The sequence below is a fragment of the Camelus dromedarius genome, chromosome 10 (genome assembly GCF_036321535.1).
Source record: "Camelus dromedarius isolate mCamDro1 chromosome 10, mCamDro1.pat, whole genome shotgun sequence".
In the NCBI taxonomy this organism is placed as follows: domain Eukaryota; kingdom Metazoa; phylum Chordata; class Mammalia; order Artiodactyla; family Camelidae; genus Camelus; species Camelus dromedarius.
The window spans coordinates 48,372,387-48,396,411 of record NC_087445.1 but is presented as its reverse complement, the minus strand read 5'-3'; the positions used below and the strand labels follow the sequence as shown (position 1 = coordinate 48,396,411).

Here is a 24,025-nt window from a genome sequence, read left to right as displayed (position 1 = left end):
GACCTGTGAAATCAGCTCCGGATGTTAACCCAGCAGTCTCTGTTTTAACAAGCCCTCTGGGTGATTCTAGTGCCTGCTAGATCTTGCGCACCACTTTTCATGTCTTCTGCCAGAGAGAAGGGCCTGGGAGGAAAACTCATTGGACACAAATTTGTGTTGTTTTAACCATTAAGATAGGTAATTTGTTACATCAGTAATAGGAAACTAATATAAGTCATTAATTAATCAGTATTAATGCATGGCAAATCATTTCCTTTTAAATAAAAAAATATTTTTAATAGCCCAAAATATGTCAGTTATATTTCAGAAATAACTGAAATAGTGATAATTAGTGCTATGGTTTGTTAAATTAGTTTATCTATATGACTAATTTCACAAAATAATCTGAATTGAAAGGGATTCACCCTATTTTCCTCTTCGATGTCTTACCAAAAAAATTAGCATTCCAAGTATCATACTCATTTTTCTAGTAAATTTAAAATAGTATGGCAAAATGAACCCTTAATCACACTGTTAAATAATACAAGAAAATGTCATTCTAGGGAACAATGTGAAAAATAGCATGTTCTAAATTTATCCATATGAGAACCAATCCCAGTGTACAGCTTGACAAACAAAAATTTATCTTTTCTTCCTATTGGTATGAATAATTTTCACTCAATAAATAAATAATTTATAAAGCTCTACACACATAATTCATATTGAATAAACTTGCAAATGGCTAGAACATTAGTCAACAGATGTGAATGCTTCATATCTTAATGTGTTTTCAGTGTAGAGGGGGAGAGTACAGCTCAGTGGTGGAGTGCGTGCTTAGCATGCATGAGGTCCTGGGTTCAATCCCCAGTACCTCCATTAAGAGAAGAAAAAAAAAAGTGTTTTCAGTGAAAAATACCAATTCTGTGTTTTAGAACAGCAGCCTTCACAAAATGAAGTGTACATGTACCAGTGGAAGGACACAGTGATCCCTTGAAGTACAGGAGGTAATGTAGAAGTTTGATTTTTTAAAAATCTTATTCTTTAAATTTTCCTTCTTTCTCTCTATATGTTTTATAATGTACATGATAGATCAGTATGATAATATGTATATAATTTATAAATAATCAAAACTTGGAATGTATTCTCTAATTTTTTCTGATAAGAGTTATGTGATCGAAAAAGTTTAGAGTATCACTAACAAGAATCACCAGGCCACTGCCTCTGTCACAGCGTTATGCTTTATTCTGGTCTAAAAATGAACACCAAGATGATTTAAACAAAAATTTTCAAACTACTACTAAATGCAAGTTTGCCATCAACCTTTTAAATAGGTTAACCACACTCAGAGTGTGTCAGATGTTTCAAAGTAGCATTTATTTTTTTAAAAGCACATTATGAGGTAAACTTATACCAAAATACTCAGTGCATATATTAATAAAAGGTTTATTAAAATCTTAAAGTTGTATGTAGGTGTATATGTAGATAAAATAAATTCACCTACAATTCTGTCATCCATTTGAAAAGCAAAACAACTCAGTTGAAAAAGTGAAGTCAATTACATGTTTAGAAAGCTTTTCTAATTCTGAAATGAATAACATTTGATCTATTAAAAAATTTGCGGGAGGGAAGTAGTTTTGTTTTAGATTTTAGATTTTAGGGGTTATTTTACTAAATCATTCACTTTATGGCTAGTTTTCAGTGGATGTGAATATCTTTGCTAGGAAGTAGGTAAAAGATGACTATAATGCTTATTATTGTTTCCACCATGTCAAAATGATAATATCCAAGCAGGATCAGCTACATCATTTGTGAGCCGAGTGCAGAATAAAAATGCGGGCCCCTTGTTCAGAAAATTAAGAATTTCAAGATGGCTTCAGCAAAGCATTAAACCAAGCACAGGATTTTTCTCAGAGCAAGGCCCTTGTATGACTGCATAGGTCACACACCCATGAAGCCAGCCCTGCATCTAAGTCTATCTCAACTGCAGCTGTAGAAATACCAAAACCTTATTTATCTTTGTCCCTTGAGCTCTAGTACTGGACTAGGCATTTATAATAGGGATTCAAATGTTTGTTTCTTGCAGTTTCCCAAATTAGTGAGAAATGCTTTCTGACCTATGGTCAGAAAAAAAATCTTATTCTGATGAATATAGTCCATTCATTATAATAAATGATGGATTCCTCTAGTAGTGAATAATTTGCACATCACATTCTGGCTTCATGGAAACTCGGGGCCACGTATCGTGAAGATTTATTTGATTCATTCAGTAAAAATTTATTGATCCTGCTGGGCCCTGGAAATACAAGAATAAATAAGACACTCCCTGCCCTCAAGGAGCTTACAGTCTAGCATAAGAATTTACAGCACCTCAGAATCTAATGAGAAATCTTTTTGGTGTCTAGTATGTGGAACACTCCAGATTTCCTGAAAAGGAGAATCTAAAATTTATCAGAAAACACAGTTCGGAAATGAAAGATGCAGTGAAATTTTGAAGGAAATTCAAATATTCAACCTTTAATGTAAAAACCATGAAATCTAAATGAGGAAGAAACAGAAAAGCTGAAAATTCTATCTATTTTAAATACTTGGGACCAGATTTAAATTTTAAAAATTATTTTATTATCTTTGGGTGACATTTTCACTTATAGTGACATTATATACACATACCTACAGGAGGTGTATGCATGTGAGATGTATTCCTTGGAGTTTTTGATAAAAACCCATTTTTCTATCACTAATTCATTTACAACTAAAGAAAGCAGGATACATGCAAATTTGAGACTTTTTGATAATCATTTCCATTTGAATGGGAGAAATTCTTCAGAATTGTTTTTAGGGTATAAATTTCAGTACAGTCTTATTGTGCACTGAGACTGAACTGTGTCTTTGTACAATATGTGATAATTTAAGCATATATTTTAATAGTTATTGACAAAGTTTAATGGCATCAAAAATACTCAAGTCTGTCTGGAATTTATTTTCATTGTTTTTTCCCCCACACTCTTCTTTTTTTCTTAAAACCATGAAAGACCCCTGTGCGAACACAGAGCCTTTGTTGTTGCTTCCCTGTCCTTTGGTTCATTGCTGTTCCTTAGTCTAGCAGCATCCTTAGTTTGTAGTATTTTACTTAGTGGCAACTGAAAAAATCACTAGCCTGGGCTTTAACTGGGAAGTTCTGTTATCCTGACGGTTATTGTGAACCTGTCAGGAAGGTGGTAAGCAACCAAAACATCTGTCTCACAGACGGTGCACACAGAGCTCTTCAGCTCTTTAGACACTAAGCAGGCTTGGTTTTCTCATGTCCCAGCTCATAACAGATGAATCAGCACATTAGAAGGAAGTGGGGAGCCTGTTAGAGGCAGGCATACTGATAGTGTGGTAGGGAGACCACCCTGTAAGCAAAACAAATTGCTTAGCAGATATAAAATTTTTAAATTAAAAAAAAAAAAAAAACACACACCAGGATTCTGAGGCCAATGATTATATATACCTCAGGGCTGAGGGAATCACTTTATAATAATTGATATTATCTATATGTTATGTAGCCCTTAAAATTTTATGAAGTATTTTACATACATCAGAGCTCATTGGATATTTGTAATAACACACGACTATAACGTTTTCTTTTCATCATGGAAAAATGAATTGTACTGAACATGCTGTTTAAGAAGGCAGGTAGGTATACTAACATATCTGAAAGACTTGCATCAAAAATAATTATGAGTTTAAATTTTTGGCACTTAAGATATATGCATTAATTATCCGAAAATTAATATACATGCTTTCCTTCATGACCAACACAAGGTGTTACTGAATTTTCACAGCTCTCAGTGACTGCTGGTCATTAAATGGGGATGATTGTCATCAGTAAGTTATCAGAATATTTCTCCTGTTAAACACAAGCTTAACAGGTATTTATGGATGCCAATATCATATATTCTAATATGGGAAACACTAGGCTTCTAATAGATTCTCAAGAGTGTTTTTCCTATATTGCACTTTTTAGAAAACAAAGCTTTAACAATGATATAATGTGATCTTGGCTCAAGACATAGGAGCAGGGAACATGTGATTTAGTTTTTCCTTGCTTGTTTTCCTAAAATTTGGTATAACCTCTTCTTGGGGGTGTTAACAAGGAGAAATAACAAAATATACACGTTCTTTGGGCTTCTGAGGAAAAAGACCACCCACATTTTCAAAAGATTAAAATAGAAGCCTCTTCTGCATTAGCCACTTCATTTTCACAACTAAAAATAAGGAACTACTGTATATTTGATGTTCCTAAACTCAATTAACATAGCTTTGCCATAAATAAACCGTTCCGTCAAAAGCTCTTTAAAATAGAAGTACAATTTATACTATACTTACCAACAGTTATACTGTATTATCGGTTATACATTTACCAATTATCATGAATAAAAATGACTAAATAAAAGTTAGCGCTAAAAGCACGAGATTAGATTTTATACTCGAAGTGAAATGGGATGGTAAAATTTTAACTAATTTCCTCCAGTAGTATAGAATTCCTCATGCCCTTTAATTCCTTTATCCGCAGTATTGAGCAGATGACTTTTTAATTATGAGCATACCTCATAGAGGACAAAGATTTTGTTGAACTTACTGGTGGTTAATTTTTAATTCTAATCTATGTGGCTCTGTTTTTATACAAGGCTATTTATCCTCCATTTTTCTATGTCTTACAGCTGCTTATCCTGCTGGAGGTTTTTTTAGTTAGGAATGGACTGTATATATGCCCTGCAATTTATGGTATCCTAATGGAAATTGTCAATCTTGTAATTGTTCTTTTACGTGGTACAGAAGATAAGCCAACTCGAACTTGCAGAGGATGCTAAACAAGTAAATTAACAGGCTAGTTCACCACCCTTTACAAAATGGTAGAGTAGTAAAGCACAGGCTTGGGACTAAAACAGACCTGGGTTTGAATCCCAGTGCTGCTAACCAGTGCCAGCTCTGCGATCTAAGACAAATCACTTAAATTTTCTGACCCTCCATCTCTTCAAAAGTCAATTGATGCTCATGCCACCTATCTTACAGTTTTTGTGAAGGTTTGTAGTAAAGTATGTACATTATTTGACACGTGATAGGTTTTCTACAGTGGTTAAAGAATCGTGGACTGAAATTTAGAGTCGGGCAACATTTGGGCCCAGCATCTGACACGGAGCTCTCTCCAAAAGAGAGGCAGTATATGGAACCTTCTTTTGATTATCAATACAATCATTGTACTTAGTAGCTTATTTTGAATGTCAACATTAGGTATTTTTGTCTCTAAAACTTTGCTTTCTTTTAAATATGTGTTTTTAAAAGTTTATGGCAAACTTGTGTTTTCACCGTGGTAATTTTTTTTTTGATGACTAAAAAACTTTGAATTTTTTAAAATATCCATGATAAAATGATCTAAGTTTTAAAAAAATCTGTCCTAGAGATAACATTGTTCCAAGTGAGATGTAACCTCTAGACACATGTGTGAATGGCTGTCTGATAGGTCCTACAAAGAAATGTCATTTTTATTCATGTAGTTGGGTTGTCTAAATATTTCTATAAGATTTCACTTTTCTTCTTATGACATCTTGAATTCTCAGCATCTTGATACTCCCACACTTTCCTTTTCAGTCTACTGGCCAGTTTAAGGGTATTCACAATAATACAACTTAAAGACAGAATAAAAGTGTTCATAAGTCATTGTTTTAACAGCCAGCATAATACAGTAGAAATTGCCCTGAGCAAGGAATTAAGAGACTTGAATTCAAGTCCTGGCTCTGCCACTAATTTTGCAGGATGACTTTAGGCAAGTCACTTAACTTCTCTTATTCATCAAATAATGAGATTGAGTCCATTTTGTTACTTTCTACTGGTAAAATTACTTTCATTTACTTATTTTTTTTTAAATAATCAGAACATCTTCTGGGATTGGGTTAAGCACCTGATGGGTACTATTTACTGATGTTTAAGGTAGTATGTTCCAAGCTGTGATCCAGGAACCACCTGAGTAAAGATTACTTGGGGTTCTTGTTAAAAATACAGGAACCTGTCCTCTCCCTGGCTGAATGAGAATCTCCTAAGGTGAGGGCCAAGTTTCTGTATTTTTCACAAGCTCTTCAATAGTTATAATGCACCCTAATGTTTGAGAACCACTGGCCGAAGAGAATGTGATCTAAGAGGGAAAGAGCTAGCCTGTGGCTCGAATTACTTCAGCCTCTGGCAAATCCCTTCTAAAGGACTCCACCATTCAAAGTAAGAAAGCTGCTTACTTCAGAGCAGTCAGCCTTGTGCTTGGCCCCTGCTTAAGGCTTTTTACTTGCTGTGTTCCATAACAAAACACAACAGAAGGGCTTAGTCTTGACATCCAAGTCACTGACCACCACAGTTACGAAAGCAGCCTGAAGACAGCTGCAGTTCTCCTGTCATTAATGGTATGAGAGTTGAGCTGAAGGAAAAAAGATGAGAAAAACACAGCCTCTTTACTCTTGAGTCTCCCTCCACCCATCATCCTGTGTGCTTCAAATAATCTGGCAGAGAAAACAGAAAATGTAAGCCATATTGCTCTCATCACTCTGTGGCCAGAGAGTGTACTAATCTAATAAATAAATCCTCTTCCATACAATAGAAATGACCAAAGCCCATTCCATCTCCTCTTTTCCTTTCTAATGCTGTTGACAGGAACAAAATATCAAGTAAGGACACATGCTAGGAATTTTTAAATTCATACAAGTAAATTACAAAGAGAGGAGGTAATATTTTTTCTAGAATTTCACAACAAAATCCATCTCACAGTGAAAAAATATGTATAATTTTAACAGGAAACTTAAAAGACATTTTGTTGCAAGACTGTAACAGTTATAAGAATAATGCCAGTATCTGTGCTCATTGTAGAGGAACATAACACCAACTTTAAAAAACCAAGTATACTGATAAGTGAAGATGAAATTTCTTTTCAGCAACCAGTATGCCAACATCAAACTGCTGGATTTTATTCAACCCTAGCGTTACGAGTTTCTCCTAACCCAACCAAAACTCCTGCCAAATGTCCACAAAACTCACACCAAAATCAAAAAACAGAAAAGAGAATTAAAAGAAAGAAACTTGACAAGAGCTACCATGCAAAAAACCAGCAGAACTGGAGTTCAGTGGCACAGATAAGCAGGAGCAGAGAGGAATGCTGCAAAAGATGATGCCGCCTGGAGTCTAACTTGGCGATGCCCCTGTGATGCTGGACAATCAAGTACACAGGTCACAGGTGGTGTTCATGGACCCATAAGAACCAGGATCTTGACCCAAACGTTTAAGATCTTCTAAAAAGAAAATACTTCACCTAAATTGAAGTAATATGTAAGTCAAACACCAGAAGAGTTCCTTATTTGATGTAAGTTGTGCCTAAAACTTTGGCTGATACAAAGAAACCCGTCCACTAAGGCACCCAGAGGCGATCTGACAATGTGTGGGAGAGAACTTTGTTGTCAGTACCACATCATTATGAGAGTACAGAGAACGGATCACCCGCAGGGGACTGGCTTCTTTGGGCAAACAGTCAATAAGTTCACTGCACTGTTTGTCAAATCCCAACAAGCGAATCCCATAGCCATGTGGGGAAGAAATCATTCGCCCATCAGGACTGAAGCAAAGTTCTTTGATATAACCTCTGCCTACATTGGCTTCTTCAATGTAATGAGTCAGTCGTAGAGAACAGCGAGGTGAGACAGGCCGCACGGGAGCTCCTTCTTGGAATTCATACACACAAGTCCACTAGGGGAGAGGAGAGAGACAAAGTTATAGAGCACTGTAAATGAAGTATAACCTTTAAAAATTATGAATAACTATATTGTACACCTGTAACATAATACTGTTGTACAGCAACTATACTTAAATTTTTAAAAATTAAAAACCCTATTATAGAGCTCCAAACAGTGCTATAATCCTTTAAAAAAAAAAAAGCTCAGCAGAATGCCAAAGGTGCAGAATTGTTACAAGAAATCATTCAGATGAATGCTACTCCTCTTCCAGCTAACAAAACTTGTAGGCCCCATACCATCTTATCTTCATTCATATCAAGGTTATTCTGTACTATGGCACTTTAAAGACTTTTATTCCCTGAGGCCACTGTGACTTTTGTAGTAATAATTCCCTTTTCTGAGAGTAACAACAATCTTGATATTTGCAAAATTCTAGGGTTAAGACATCCACTAGAATATCTCCTACACACTTCAAAGGCTCTTCTGTCCTATTCGTTGTGGCTTCTAGAGCTAGTGAGATCCTTGGAAGACTCCTGCTTTCCAGAGTAATGAGAATTATAAGGTCCTATAAGACCTTTTCCCCTCATCAGTTCGGTCCCTGCCTTTCCCAAAGCTTCCCCTGGTTTTTAACAAGATAAAATCATAATAAGTTGGCTTAGCAAAACCTCCCAGTTAGCCAACTTAGCTGAAACATCTCAGTCCTATCTTTTCTATATAAGGGATTTTTTACTATGAGATAAAGGAGGCAAGAATTAAAAAGCTGTGCACAGTGTGAACTGATGACTGCTTTAAGGTAATTCCCTGCTTGCCACACCCAGGGCAGAGAGGAGGAAAACGGCTTTCAAAGGAAGAAGACACCATGAGCACACATGGCAGTGGAAATCTGTTCAGTCAGCCCTGGTGAGGGTGCTGCCCGTACCTCCTGATCATCAGTGTTGCTTGAGCACCGAAGAAGAGTGGCCCAGCCTTTTGGGTGCAGCTGTAAGGATGTGATGCAGTTTCCACGGTCTCTCTCCCCAGGAACTTCAGGGGTTAAGACTTCAAGACTATTTCGTGGTGAAACTCCTGACATACAAGAAAATTAGGATGTAGAATTTGTATTATCAAAGGACTAAGGCAGCTCATCAAAGCTTTGATTTCTGGCAGCCACCCTCATGTCTTCCTCCATCTGTCCTTTATGCTACCACATAAAATCATGGTGCCCCTCAATGTATGGGGTGTGAGTGTGTCTGTGGGGTGGGGGTAGGGGGAAAGGGTGTGATTAGAACTAAAGAATCCAAGTTTCTGCAGCAGGAATCAACCAATGACCCTTTAAGGCAAAGGCATTAAAGCTAATGAGGACTCCTTTCGATTTGGACCTAACATCTCAGAAAGCTCTTTATTTAAGTAACAAAGTTACGTGACATGAAAAGAATCTGGAAAAATAAAAGATAACAATTCTCATCTCAGAGGACCTGGCGCTCTCTAGTCCAGAGAAGGAAATACTTGGAAGCCATGAGGATTGCTATTTTGTGTGCAAGGAGCAGGACTTATGACCCCTAAGGACAATACTATCAATAAGTCAACCTATAATTTTCGAGGCTAAGGGAGCACAACTCACACAGAGACATGTGAACACAAGTGGTGGGAGACACTGCCAATGGTAAGTATTCCTGGTACTCTGCTGTAGCCAGTCATTTCTTTCTACCTCGCCCCAGTGAAAGTGACTGCAACCGTGAACCATAGTTACTAATGGGAGTGTGTCATATCCCTCAAGTATGTGGAGAACCACTTTCATAGACATTGTGAGGAAGCAGCTTAGACATTTACTATCCAGAGAAATATTTCGACACTTCTCTGCCTGTGGAAGTAGTTGCTTTCAAGATAATAAGCTCCCTCTGTCAGACCATTTGTGAATTATTTCTTGCTTAGATGTATCTTTTAAAAGATTCCCTTTAGATTAGTACAGCATTAACAGAAACCAGTGAAGTTCTAAGTTACACTGTTACAACCAAATTATACCCAAATAACTATTTCACATATGATTGAACTTTAATAACAATTTTAGGGGGAAAAACCCTATTACAAGAATTAATTTTGAAAATCTATAAAAGAAAGCAGAAAGGAAACTCATTCTGAGTAAGTAAGTAGTGGTTTTTGAGCTGTGCTCCTTGGCGGTTCCTCAAAAGCTGGGAAAGGGGAGGAAACATATGGGGCCAGGGTGGAGATGGGGTGTGGAAGACTGGAGGGTCAAGGGCCTCCCTAATTTCACTTGAACAGTTACTCCACTTTTACTTACGCTACATCCCTAAGAATCCACAGCAGATTTCATGTCAAAAATAGAGTTTGAATCCTGAAATGAATTTGAAAGCCTCTGCTCTATACAGCTATTATATCTGCAAAGTAGGGTGCTAACATAATCTGACACCTGAAGATCCAGGATTTCCAACGTTCAGTGCAGCTTTACTTATAAGCGCCACCTTCTCTTTCCAAGCCCCAATTTGCTTCCTCTCTCTGCCCAAGCTCCCCATACATCATCTTTTCTCCCATTCCCAACTCTCTATAGCATGAAACTGCTGTATAGTTTTGGTTTGGGGTTTACCACTGCAACGAGTAAGCATGTTAACTGTTCTTAAATTAAGTTTCTTTTTCTCATTGGTGGTTTAATTAATTGATGAAGATTTTTCTCAATGATTATTAAGACCCTTGGCTTGTTTCCTATAGTCAACGTAGGAGGAGGAGAACAGGTAAATCTGTAAGAAGTGTCTGCTACACATCAAGGGAGAAATGTTACACATTCAGGCAAAAATCTCCAAGAGGAGGAAATTTAACCTTAAGGTGAGACATCACAGTCTTCAACATTCAGAGGACAGGATGGGGCATAGGCTATAGGTTAGGTTAGGAAGGGCTCTCGAACCATTCTACTAACCCAAGTAGTCATGCAGAATAATCAAATATGCATTTACTGAGCATTTACCAGGTGAGGCCACTCAGGGAAAACATTAATTAAAAGTGTAACGTATAGTCCTCGCTTTAAATATCTGGGTAGGAGATATGTTTATTTCCAATAGGTGATACAAAATTATAAAAAAAAAAAACTATTTGGCCATCAGTCCACAAAGAGTAGAACAAACAAAAAGTGCTGTAAGAGCTTAGATGTGGATTAGTAATGAGAGGGATGGTGGGTGAAATTTGCATACATGGAAAGCATTTCAATTAGTGGGTAGAAGGAATAGTTTAAGCAACTAGTTCTACCACAGTGGCTGGGGGAAAACTGGCAAGCAACTAGTTCTACCACAGTGGCTGGGGGAAAACTGGCAAAAGCAGAATGGGGCCAGGTCGTAGTGTACTTTATCCCACAACCCCTCTGAGGCTGCCAGGCATTGCTGAGATAAGGAAGGCAGAGCAAAAAGCCTTCTGGGCTGGAACCAGGAGACTTTCACAAGCACCTGATAAACTCATCCCCTTATATTTACATAGCAGTCACATGCATAATCTCATTTAATTTCCATAATAACCTTGATTGGAGTCTGCATTTCCCAACTACTCCCTCTCAGACTAAACCAAACTAAATCTAGGAAATAAAACCAAAATTAAAATTCCAACAAAGATTTAAGCCCAAGATATTCAGCCCCAGAGACTCTGATTAGCTTTTTGAAAATGATGACTGAGGGGCAAGGAATAGCCTCATCTCTTTATTTTTATGGATTAAAACCAAACCAAAGAAAGCTATTTTGGTAGAATTTTTTGTTGCAAGATTATAAAATCTAACTTTCAACCTACCTTCTCTTTGAGAGGCCCGTGACATATGTTTCTCAGAAGATGAATTAGAATCACTGTGATGACAAGGTGAATTAGAAACTCTAGGACCAGATGAACTCGACGAAGTGGTAAGATCTTGAAAATACAAAACATTCCGACAGTAAACTCTGGGAGTGCCCCTTAACATCTATTTGAACCATACTGTTAAAATCCATCTGAAACATGGCAAGTACATATCCACTTAAAGTTGGCCTATAACTAACACTGAGGCGGGCAGGATAGCTCTTTGGAGTGTTCTAAGGCCTAGCTCCTTTCTAAAACCCTTTAGACCAATGACTTCCTTAAGTGAAATAAAAATGAAAAACTGAATAAACATAGGAGCATCTCTGGTTTCCCATCATTTCTGTAGTGAAATGGAACAGGAAAATTCAGCAATGAAAACTGGGCTGTTCAGCTGTTGTTGAATGTTAGAATAGCATCTAAACAACAGGCCCATTATTGAGAACACAAACAGATCCTTAAAGCATACCAACAACTTTTATCATTCCTACTGAAATTATGTGACTACTATCTCTGAAATGCAATACAAGCTTAACATTGAAATCTGTGGGAAAGTAAAATGAATATGAGATAGTCGAGTCTGATGTATTACTCCAAATAGCAGTCTCTATTCCACACTTTTCTGTGGGCCCACACTTCTATGGGGACTTCTTATTAACCTAATTCCCTTTGATGGTATTAAGTAACAGACCACCCTTAGAAGACAGAAAACCTTGGTTTTTAAGCAAAGCATGACTACTAGACCTTCTAAATCACTACTTATCACTGAGCTAAGGTTCATTATTAATGTTCAATTTTTTTTAATTCTGAAATTAAAAGGACTATACTTGGATATTTATGAAATCCCTTTCTTGCAAATAACTTGGTAAAACTTAAATTTCTACTTTTAGTGGTGAAGTTGGGCAACCACAGTACAATGAGGCCTGCAGACTCCCAAAGAGGTCTTCAGAAGTGGCCCTGTGTATAAAGGAGAAAGATTCCAACCATTTGAAGCTGATTTTTAATACCAATTTATGAACATTAGGTGTTCCAGATACCTAAGTCTTTTTTATTCGGATCTTGTTCATAAACACAGTATTATAAACAATGGATATGTTTCTGTATCAGCTCTTTTTCCTAAAGGTAGATAAAGTATCACATAATGTAGTGCATAATTTCTCCTGAGCCACAATTTCACTTAAGTCTAATGGAACTGGCAACAGGAAAAGGAACAGGGCTTTAGCAAGAGGATGTTTAAGGGTCATGAGATAAGATGGCACCAGCCACCTGTGTCTGAACATCTGAAAGTCTAGGATGCAGTATAGACTTAAAGCTAAAGTTCTATATAGACTATAATTTAAAAGCTCTGCTGGGTTCCAGAAGGACTTAAAAAGACTGACACTACCTTGGCCCTTCACTAATTTTTGAGATAATGACAATTTACAAATACTGATGAAAGATCTTCTGGCTGGCGGAGAGCTGAAAAAAAGTATTTTTAGAGTTAGCAGTTACTCTTACTAGATCATTTGTGATACAGAGGCACAAATTAATGCTATGTTAAGAGATACACACAGATCATTATACTTCCTTGGGATAAAACTCTGACTAAGCTTTCTAAAGAATGCCTTTTAATTTTCTTTCCTTCTTGCTGTCATTCTTAGATAGAAATGTACCATCCCTATATCTGAGATTCTTTGGAAAACTCTTTAATCAAAAAAGGAAAGCTTACCTGAACTTGATGTAGTTCTTCTTGCTCTCAAAATGGGATAGCTGCCTACTTCTAAAGACTTGGTTAAGTCAAGATCATGCAAAATCAAAAGATATCCGGAGGACGTTGAGATCAACATTTTGGAACAATCTGGTGTTAATCTCATTCGCATGAGAAAACGTGTGTGAAAGAATTTCTTATGCGGACACCCATCTTCTGTACACCTACCGAAGAAATCAACAAAACCTAGTTATCATAAATAAAAGTACTCGATGATAGTCATATTTTTGCCCTTCAAACTAGAATTGATACTCAAGGTGTACTCAAAGACAAGAAATTATTTTGCTTACCATTCCTTCTTTCATCTTAAACTTTTTTTTTAGATTATTCTTTCTGAAGTATATTAAGTAAGACTTTGTTGAGGTAAACTCCCATTTTTTTATTCTGAAAATCTTTCACTCTTTTTGATTAAAGGCTTAACTGAGCCTATAACTTTAGATTTCTTTCTGAATGTTGAGAATAGTATTCCAGAGCTCTGGCTTCCATTGTTGCTATTTTTATGTCTAATTGTTACTTTGAATAATTTTTTTCCCTTGGCTGATCTTTGTCTTTGGAGTATTGCAGTTTCAGTCTGAAATGTGTAAACTTGGATTTGTCTGCACTGGGATTCATTTGACTTTCTAAATCCTAAGATTCATATCATTCTTATTTCTGGAAAATTCTCCATCATTATCCCAGTATTGCCTCTTGCCTATTTTCTCTATTCTTTTGGAGCTCCAGAAAGACATCTGAAACATTCCCATTTGACTCTCTTTGTCTTATAACTGCCCTTTGATGTTTTCTATTCCTCATTTCTTTATGTTGCATTCTGGGTAATTTTTCAATATCTATCTTAATCTATTTTTTTAAGCTGTGTCTAATCTGCTACTTGACCAGTCCTATGTTTTTATAAATTTCCATAGTTGTATTTTTTCACTTTGCTAAGTTCTGTTTGGCTTTTTCAAATATGTCGGTCTTTTGGATAGATTTTTATTCCTTGCCTATGTTTTTTATTCCTCATTTTATTTCCTTTTTTGTAATTATTTTTAAATGGTGAAACATATCATACCTACAGAAAAGTACATAAATAAGACATACGTATAAAGAAAAATGAACACCTGTGGTGCATCATCCATGTTAAGAAGTAGAACAGTAGCAGTACTTTAATAAAAGTGCCTTGCTTCTCTCCTGTTGCATCCTTCCGTCAGCATGCAGTGCTTCAAGTATTTGACAGTGTCTTTTTTTTTGATCTCTCTGAGGCTATTGATAGGTTTTTTTTAATTTCAAGTTTTCTTCTCCCTATGTAGTCTCTACTTTTTCCAAAATATCCCCCCATTTGTGTAGGTCTTTATATTAGAAGCTTTTATCAACTGTTTGATTACCTTTGGCTGTCTGCTCATAATTAAGAGTGGAGAACTAAAAGTTGACTGGGAAGGGTGAGTGCAAGGGTAGGGCTTGAGCTTCACTAAAGAGAATGAAGCTATTTTTTGAGGAACTCCTAATGTCAGTATCTTTTGTTCTTTAACCAGAAGGCTAAAGATCTCTGAATTCAGTATTCAGTGTGCTATGGTCACTCAAATTCCCTGATTTTGGTAAGGTACCCAAGCCTTCAACTGTGTCTGGCATCCTTTTATACAGAGATTTTCTGTTTTACTCTTTAGAGAATAATATTCAAATCTTTATATATTACAGTCCTTAGTTATTTTACTGTACCAGCTTGGACCCTACCTCCCTCCACCCCAAAACAATAGTGAACAGCAATAGTGATAGAGTACGTTCTCCTCCGTATTTATAGAGAAAACTTCTAAAGTTTCACCATTTAAAAATGTGCTATCGGTTTTAGTGCAAACTTTTGATGAGTTTCCTTCTATCTAGTTAATTAACAGTTTGGTTTTTCTAAAACAGTTTTATTGAGGTATAATTTACATAAAATAAATTCACTAATTTTAAGTGTACAGTTAAATGATTTTTAGTAAATTTACAAAGTTGTGCAGTCATCAACACAATCCAATTTTAGAACATTTTTGTCACTCTAAAAAAATCCCTCCTGCCCATTAGCAGTCACTCCCCTTCTTACTCCCAGCCACAGGCAACCACTACTTTCTGTCTCTATAGATCTGCCTATTGTTGACATTTCATATAAACAGAATCATGTAAGAAGTTGTCTGTTGGTTTGGCTTTTTCACTTAGCTTAATTTTCTTTGAGTTTCATCCATGTTGTAGCACATAAATAGTACTTTGTTCTTTTTCACTACCACATAGTATTCTCTTGGATAGGTATATCACAGTTTGTTTATTCATTTACCAGTTGATAAATATTTGGATTGGTTCTATTTTTTGCTATTATGAGTACTACTCCTATAAGCATTCTTTGTGTGGACATGTATGTTCATTTCTCTTGGGTAGATATCTATAAGTAGAATTGCTGGGACATATGGCAATTCTATGTTTAACATTTTAAGAAGCTACCAAACTATTTTCTAAAGTGGCTGTACCATTTTACATTCCTACCAGCAATATATGAGGTTCCAGTTTCTCCATACTCTTGCCAATATTTGTTGCTGTCTTAGTAGGTGTCAAGTGGTGTCTTATTTGGGTTTTCATTTGCATTTCCGTTAAGACTAATGATGTCAAACATTTTCTTATGTGCTTATTAATCATTTGTATATCTCCCTCCAGGAAATTTCTATGTAAATTTTGGTCATTTTAAAATTGGGTTTTTGTGTTATGTGTAAGTGTGATTTTTATATATTAATTTTGTATCTCTTATGACCTTGATGAACTTACTAGTTCTAGTAGTTTTGTGAATTCAAGATTTTTTCTATATAAGGTCATATCTTCTACATAAGAAAATAGTTTTACTTCTTTCTTTCCAATCTGTTATTTTTCTTGACGGATTGTACTTCCAGTGCAATTGCCCCTCCATCCAGTACAATGTTAAATAAAAGTGGTGAGAGCAGACATCCTTGCCTTGTTCCCAGTCTTAGGGGGAATGTATTTAGTCTTTCAACATTAAGTATGATTTTAACTGTAGGTTTTTCATAGATGCCCTTTATCAGGTTGAGGAAGTTTCCTGTTCCTAGTTTTATTCAAATGGGTATTGGATTTTGTCAAGTGCTTTTCCTGCCTTTATTGAGATGATATATTTATAGACTTTATTAATGTGATATATTAATTGATTTTTAGATGTTAAACCAAACTTGCCTGTATTCCTGGGATAAATTCGACTTTGTTGTGACATACGATCCTTTCTATATGTTGCTAGGTTTGATTTGCTAGTATTTTGTTGAGGATTTTTATCGATTTTTTTTGAGGGATATTGGGCTGTAGTTTCCTTTTCTTATTATGTTTGTCTGGTTTGGTATCATAGTAATTACTAGCCGCAAAAAATGATTTGGGAATTGTTCTCCCCTCTCTTTTCTGTAAGAGTTTGTGAAGGACTGATATTATTTATTCTGTAAATGGTAAAATTCACCAGTGGAGCCTTTTGGGCCTGGGTTTTTTATTGTGGGAAGATTTTTAAATTACCAGTTCAGTTTCTTTATTTGCTATAGATCTGTAGGTCTACAGATTTTATATTTGCTCTTGAGTCAGTTTAAGTAATTTGTATTTGTTTATCTAAGTTGTCTAATTTGTTGCCATAAAGTTGTTCATTATATTCCTTTGTAATCCTTTTAATTCCTATAAGGTTGATATTGTCTCCTCAACACCACTTTTTGATGGGGGAAGTAATTAGATTGACTTATTTACTTTTAGAGGTGGTACTGGGGATTGAACCCAGGACCTTGTGCACAAGACCTTGTGCATGCTAAGCTTGCACTCTACCGTTTGAGCTATACCCTCCCCCTCCCTTTTTTTGTTTTTAATTATGATTGAATGTTGAATTTTATTCTTCAGTTGAGACGTCATATGGATTTATCTATTTAAGCTGTTAATGTGATAAATTAATAGAATTTCTATTAATAAATACTTTCATTCCTAGAATAAACCCAACTTGGTCATGATCTTTTAATTAATATCTTACAGGATCCAATTGCCCTTTTTCAGACTATTCACGTCTCCATTCATATTACACAGATTGACCTTTCAAATTTAGGCATCAAGCTTCATATCTGAGGTAATGAGAATTCCATTTTTCTGGAATCTAAACAATTTAATAAAATTGTAATGTTCTTTTTCTTGTAATATTTGGTAGAAGTCACCTGTAAAACTGATAGCTGCTATTTTATTAATAGATAGGTTTTAATTGGTATTTTTCATTTCTCTAATGGCTAAAGCAGAGGTGATATTCAGAATATTTAAATAACCAGCGCTGCATGAAAACTAGTCAGTCAGAGTTGATGCAGGTGGCAGTGCTGGAACTGGGTTCTGGAATTACTCTACTATGTAAGGGGGACTGTAGCTACTAGATCATAGGGACATCTTGAGGGAGGTATCCCTAGCAGAGGGGCCTGGGTAGCTAGAAGGTGCCATGATATGGCACCTGGGGGTGATTCAGGATAGTGACTGTTCATCAGTTAGTATGGAAGAAGTTCAATCTTAACAACCGTTTCAGCTGAACTAGTGCATAATGGTTAAATATCAGTCCTGGTAACAGGTCTACTTCAGGTTTTTTATTTCTTCCTTGATCAGTTTTGCAAAGGTGTATTTTTTTGAGTAAACTATCCATTTCATCCAAGTTTTCAAGTATTTTGACATAAAGCTGATCTTGTTATCTTTCTCTATATTTTTTGTCTCCTTTCTCATTGCTAAGATTATTTATTTGCATCCTCTCTTTCTTCTCTTGATGTCTCTTACCAGAGAATTGCATATTCAATTAGCTTTTCAAAGAACAGGCTTTAAAAAAATCTTTATTGTACTTTCATTTTCTATTTCATTAATTTCTGCTTTGATCATTTTCATACATTTACTTTCAATGGGTTTACCCTTCTTTATCTTTTTCCAATTTTTTAAGTAAGATGTTTAGTTCATTAATTTTCAGTTTATCACTATGATTTTTTTCTTAATGGTCGCCCAACATGGGAATTTTTTTTACCTGTGGTTAAATTATACTAAAGTCAGGGAAAATGGTTTGTCTGATAATTCTTTGATATTGGTTGAGACTTACTTTGTAGTCCAATACATGCTCAATTTTTGTACATGTTCAAAGTTTGCTTCAGAGGATGTATTCACTATTTGGGAACAGAATTCTACATATGCTTACTAGATCAAGCTTATTAATAAAATTAAAATTTTCTAATAGACTTACTAATTTTTAGTCTATTTTATCTATTAGTAAGTGAAACAATGGTGTTAATATTTTCAAGAGAGATGGAGATTTTTTTTCTTGTCCATTTGTGCTTTTTATGGTTTGAGGCTGTTATTAGATACATATAAGAAAAGAATTTTTATGTTCTAGTGAAATAAACCTTTTAATATAATACCTTTATCACTAATAATGCTTTATGCCTTAAACTCTATTTTGTCTGCTATTAATGTAGATAAAACTTTTTCCTTGCTTGGATATGCTTCTTACAAAGAGCATATAGTCTGTTTTTGTTTTTCAGTCCAATCTAATACTATCTATTAACTAGGTACATTAATCTATATACACTTACTATAATAATTATTGATATTTGGATTATCTGCCTACCATATTTTTGTGCTTCCTAATTTACCTTTTTGTTGTTGTTGTTGTTGAAGTATAGTTGATTTACAGTGTTGTGTTTGTTAGTTTCAGGTGTACAGCAAAGTGACTCAATTATATATAAAATTATTTTTCAGATTCTTTTCCATTATAGATTACATTATATATTACAAGGTCATATTGAGTATAGTTCCCTGTGCTATATAGTAGTTTCTTGTTGCTTGTTTTTTGTTGTTGTTGTTTTTTTGCCAGCAGACATTATCTATATTTATTTTTGCTCTTTCCATTGTTCTTTCTTCCCTCTTAATGTTCCAAGAGTGCTGCTTTTATCATTTTTGTTTAGGAAACTTACTTCAGTCATTTTTTAAAAAGGCTGGCATCTAATTCTCTTAGTTGTCTTTCATCTGAAAATGACTTGATTCCCTTTCATTCCTGAAAGATGTTACCACAAGATACAGTATTCTGGGTCAATAGTTCTTTTCTCTCACTACTTGAAAAATGTGTGTCACTTCTTTCTGGCATCCATGGTTTCTGATGAGAGCTTTTTTTTTTTTTTAATTTAAAAAAAAAATTAAAGTATAGCTGATTTAGACAACTTGTTTATTGATCTTTTTCTTTTTAGATTTTATCCTTCTACTAATTTGGAAGTTATCACTTGTAATCTTACTAAGTTTTATTTCTAACTAAAAATAATTAGCTCTAAATATGAACAGTTATGCTTGTCTTAGTTTAAAGATAATCAGTAGTTCTATGCTTTGCTCAAACAATATGATAGCTAGAAACCTTTAAGACTGTCCCCTCTATTTTTACATATAAGCTCTAAAAAGAATATTTCAGAAATGATCTTGGTGTATTACTGTATCATCATTTCACCAAAGCTAGCAACAGGAATATTTCAATTATTTCTCAAACTTCAACTCTTTAGATTCTATATAAGGAGATATTCTGTTGATGTGTTTCACAACACAGGCATTACTGACATTTTCAATGGGATGACTAGTCAGTCCACTGGGCAAACTGTTCCATGCACTGCAGGATGTTTAGAAACTCTGGATCCCTGTTGACTAAATACCGGCAGAAATCCTCTCTTCTCTTGTAGTGACAACTAAAACTGCACCAAACATTCCCCTAAGGATCAGTACCACTCCAACTGAGAAACTACTCTTTTAATGCATGAAAACAAAGTGCCAAAATTACAAAATAAACAGATTTAGAATTAAAGGGCCAAAGACTGCAAAACATTTCAGTTCCACAAAGGAAACAAAAATATTTTTCCTTAAATTCAGGAAACTCATAAACCAGTTTTCATCATTAATTATACTACTTGATCCCCTTTCCACATAATTTTTTTCAAATATTTTAGTCACAATATATGACTAAGTGCAAGTAACAACATGGAATCACTTCCTGGTTGTTTTCCCAAAGCCAGTTTTTCTCCTAAAGAGATATGAGAGATAAAACAGAATGCTGAATTTGTTTACCATCTTAAAAAATTTTTTTGTTGTTCATAATCCAACATGGTTTCCTATTCACAAACCTGTTGGTGTCCCAAATAATGACATTTCCATCAAATCCTGACGTTACTAAGAGTCTTGTATTAGTATCATATTCGATGTTCTTCACCCAGCTAGTGTGACCATGTAAAGTGCATACTTTGGTGTTCAATTTTCTCAGATCCCATAGTGCTATTGTAGTGTCATCAGAGCAGGTAGCAAACAGCCGGTTATCAAGAAATCTACAAAGCAGAAAAGAAAAACTAGTTTATTTAATATCTTATTAAAGAAAACTTGAGAAACAGTCTCTGTATTACCTAATGAAGAAAACAAACCAAAAAAGGACTGTAAACTCACTGTATAAACCCAGCAATTCTGATATATAATAAATAGTAAGTATAATTCACATAATCATAGAGGATACTATGATTTAATGAGGGCCACGTTGCAGTTTTACCCATTTGCTTTACATTATTGATTTTTATTTGAAACTGGAGATAGGGGTGGGTGTTTGGAGAACAGTGCTAGAGAGAAGGAATTTTAGAATCTGTATAGGAAACAAATGATGAGAAACAATTTAATAGGAGACAAGAGATTTTGAAGACTTAATTGCCATGGGAGACATGTTAAACATAAAGTTATGAGAAATATTTACTCTGCTACAAATAGCATCTCTTTCAATTTAGAGTACATTTCTATATAGAATACAATTATGTAGAAAACTTGCTATTAAAATGCCATAATTTTTAATCTATTAATTCAAAGGCATTCCCCAATCTCACTTCTAGGACAACCTAGAAGAAAGTGACAAATTCTTAGAAAGTACAATCTCTCAAGACCGAACCAGGGAGAAATAGAAAATATAAACAGACCAATTGCCAGTGATGAAAGTGAATCAGTAATTTTAAAACTCCCAACAAACAAAAGTCCAGGACCAGATGGCTTCACAGGTGAATTCTACTAAACATTTAGAGAAGAGTTGACACCTATCCTTTTTTAACTATTCCAAAATATTGGAGAGGAAGAAACACTTCCAAACTCTTTCTATGAGGCCAGCAACACCCTAATATCAAAATCAGACAAAGCTATCACAACAAAGAAAAGTAAAGGCCAATATCTCTGATGAACATAGATGCAAAAATCCAACAAGATATTAGCAAACTAAATCTAACTGTACATTAAAACAATCAAATATGATCAAGTGGGATTTATCCTAGGGATACAAGGATTTTTCAGTATTCGCAAATCAATCAATATTATGCACCACATTAACAAACTGAAGACTAAAGACCATATGATCATCTCAATAGATGCAGAAAAAGCTTTTGATAAAGTTCAAATCCATTTATGATTAAAAACTCTTCAGAAAGTGGGCACAGAGGGAACATACCTCAACATAATAAAGGCCATGTATGACAAATCCACAACTAACATCAAACTTAATGGTGAAAAGCATTTCAAGAAGCATTTTAAGAAGACAAGGATGCCCTCTCTTGCCACTTTTATTCAACATAGTATTGGAAGTCCTAGCCACAGCAGAGAAGAAAAAGAAGTAAAAGGAAGTCAAACTGTCACTGTTTGCAGAGGATGTGATACTATGCATAGAAAATCCTAGATACTACCAGAAGACCACTAGAGCTCATCAATGAACTCCATAAAATTGCAGGATACAAAATTAATATACATTGCTATACACTAACAATGAACTATCAGAAATTAAGGGAACAGTCCCATTTGTCATCACATCAAAAAGAATAAAACACCTAGTAATGTATCTGCCTAAGGAGGCAAAAGACCTGCACTCAGAAAACTATAAGACACCAATGAAAGAAATTAATGACACAAACAGATGGAAAGATACACCATGTTCTCAGACTAGAATAATTAATACTGTTAAAGTGACCATACTACCTAATGCAATCTACAGATTCAATGCAATCTCTATCAAAATACCAATGGCATTTTTCATAGAACTAGAACAAATAATTTCAAAATTTGTATGGAAACACAAAAGACCCCAAATAGCCAAAACAATCTTGAGAAAAAAAATAACAGAGCTGGAGGAATCACACTCTGACTTCACGCTATACTACAAAGCTACAGAAAACTGGCACTCGTACTGGCACAAAAAACAGACATAAATATCAGTGGAACAGAATGGAGAGCCCAGAAATAAACCCACACACTTATTGTCAGTTAATCATGACAAAGGAGGCAAGAATATACAATGGAGAAAAGACAGTCTCTTCAATAAGTGGTGCTGGGGAAACTGGGCAGATACATGTAAAAGAATGAAGTTAGAACATTCTCTAACATCATATACAAAACTATACGCAAAATGGATTAAAAATCTAAATGTAAGACTGGATACTATAAAACTCCTAGAGGAAAACATAGGCAGAACATTCTTTGACATAAATCGCAGCAGAACTTTTCTGGATGTTTCATAAATCAAGGGAAACAAAAGCAAAAGTAAACAAATGGGACCTAACTAAACTTAACAGCTTTTACACAGTAAAGGGAACCATTAATAAAATGAAAACACAACCTACTGAATAGAAGAAGATATTTGCAAATGGTATGACTGATAAGAGGTTAACATCCAACATATATAAACAGCTGATATAACTCAACATCAAAAAAGAAAAAAACCACACGTACACAACCTGATTAAAAAAATGGGCAGAACTGAATAGAAATTTTTCCAAAGAGGAAATGCAGATGGTCAACAGGTACATGAAAAGATGTTCAACACTGCTAATCATCAGGGAAATGTAAATCAAAACCACAGTGAGATATCACTTCACACCAGTCAGAATGGCTATCATCAAAAAGAACACAACGATTGCTGGCAAGGATGTGAAGAAAAGGGAACCTTCATACACTGTTGGTCGGAATGTAAACTGGTGTAGCCACTATGGAAAACAGTATAGAGGTTTCTCAAAAAACTAAAAATAGAACTACCATATGACCCAGCAATTCCCCTCCTGGATATAAATCCAAGAAAACCAAAAACATTAATTTGAAAAGATACATGCACCCCAACGTTCATAGCAGCATTATTTACAATTGCCAAGATATGGAAGCAACCTAAGTGTCCATCAACAGATGAATGGATAAAGATGTGACATATACATACACACACACACACACACACACACACACACACACACAATGGAATACTACACAGCCGTAAAAAGAATGAAATTTTGCCATTTGCAGCAACATGGATGGACTCAGAGGGCATTAAGCTAAGTGCAATAAGTCAGACACAGAAAGACAAACAGTATATGATATCACTTATATGTGGAATCTAAAAAATACAACAAACTAGTGAACGAAACAAAAAAGCAGACTCAGATATAGAAAACAAACTAGTGATTATCAGTGGGGGAAGGGGAAGGGACAATACAGGAGGGAAAAATGGAGTTCTTATGAAATCATCTGTGTGAAGCTTTTGAAAGTTGTAAGGCACTACAGAATTTAAAGAACTTTTCATTCTATTTTTTAGAAAGGAAAAAAGTCATCATTTCTAATCTACTAATTCAGAAGAGTTATTCCCCAAATAATCTCACTTAACGTTTTATTAGGACCACTCAAGATTACAAAATAGACACAATTAAAATACTCTATAGTTCAGATTTTTATTTTA

At 35.0% G+C, this 24,025-nt stretch overlaps 1 protein-coding gene across 1 annotated transcript in view; it reads right to left on the bottom strand.

Moving 5' to 3' along the window:
• Positions 1-1,195: 1,195 nt before the first annotated feature.
• Positions 1,196-24,025, bottom strand: part of DCAF10 (DDB1 and CUL4 associated factor 10) — a 43,150-nt gene continuing 20,320 nt past the window's right edge. The window contains exons 3-7 of the mRNA XM_010995541.3: positions 20,418-20,615; positions 13,237-13,439; positions 11,490-11,603; positions 8,647-8,792; positions 1,196-7,740 (exon numbers count right to left, since the gene is read on the bottom strand). Coding sequence (XP_010993843.2) covers positions 7,372-7,740; positions 8,647-8,792; positions 11,490-11,603; positions 13,237-13,439; positions 20,418-20,615 — 1,030 coding nt within the window. The 3' untranslated portion in view covers positions 1,196-7,371. The remainder of the gene's footprint in view (positions 7,741-8,646; positions 8,793-11,489; positions 11,604-13,236; positions 13,440-20,417; positions 20,616-24,025) is intronic.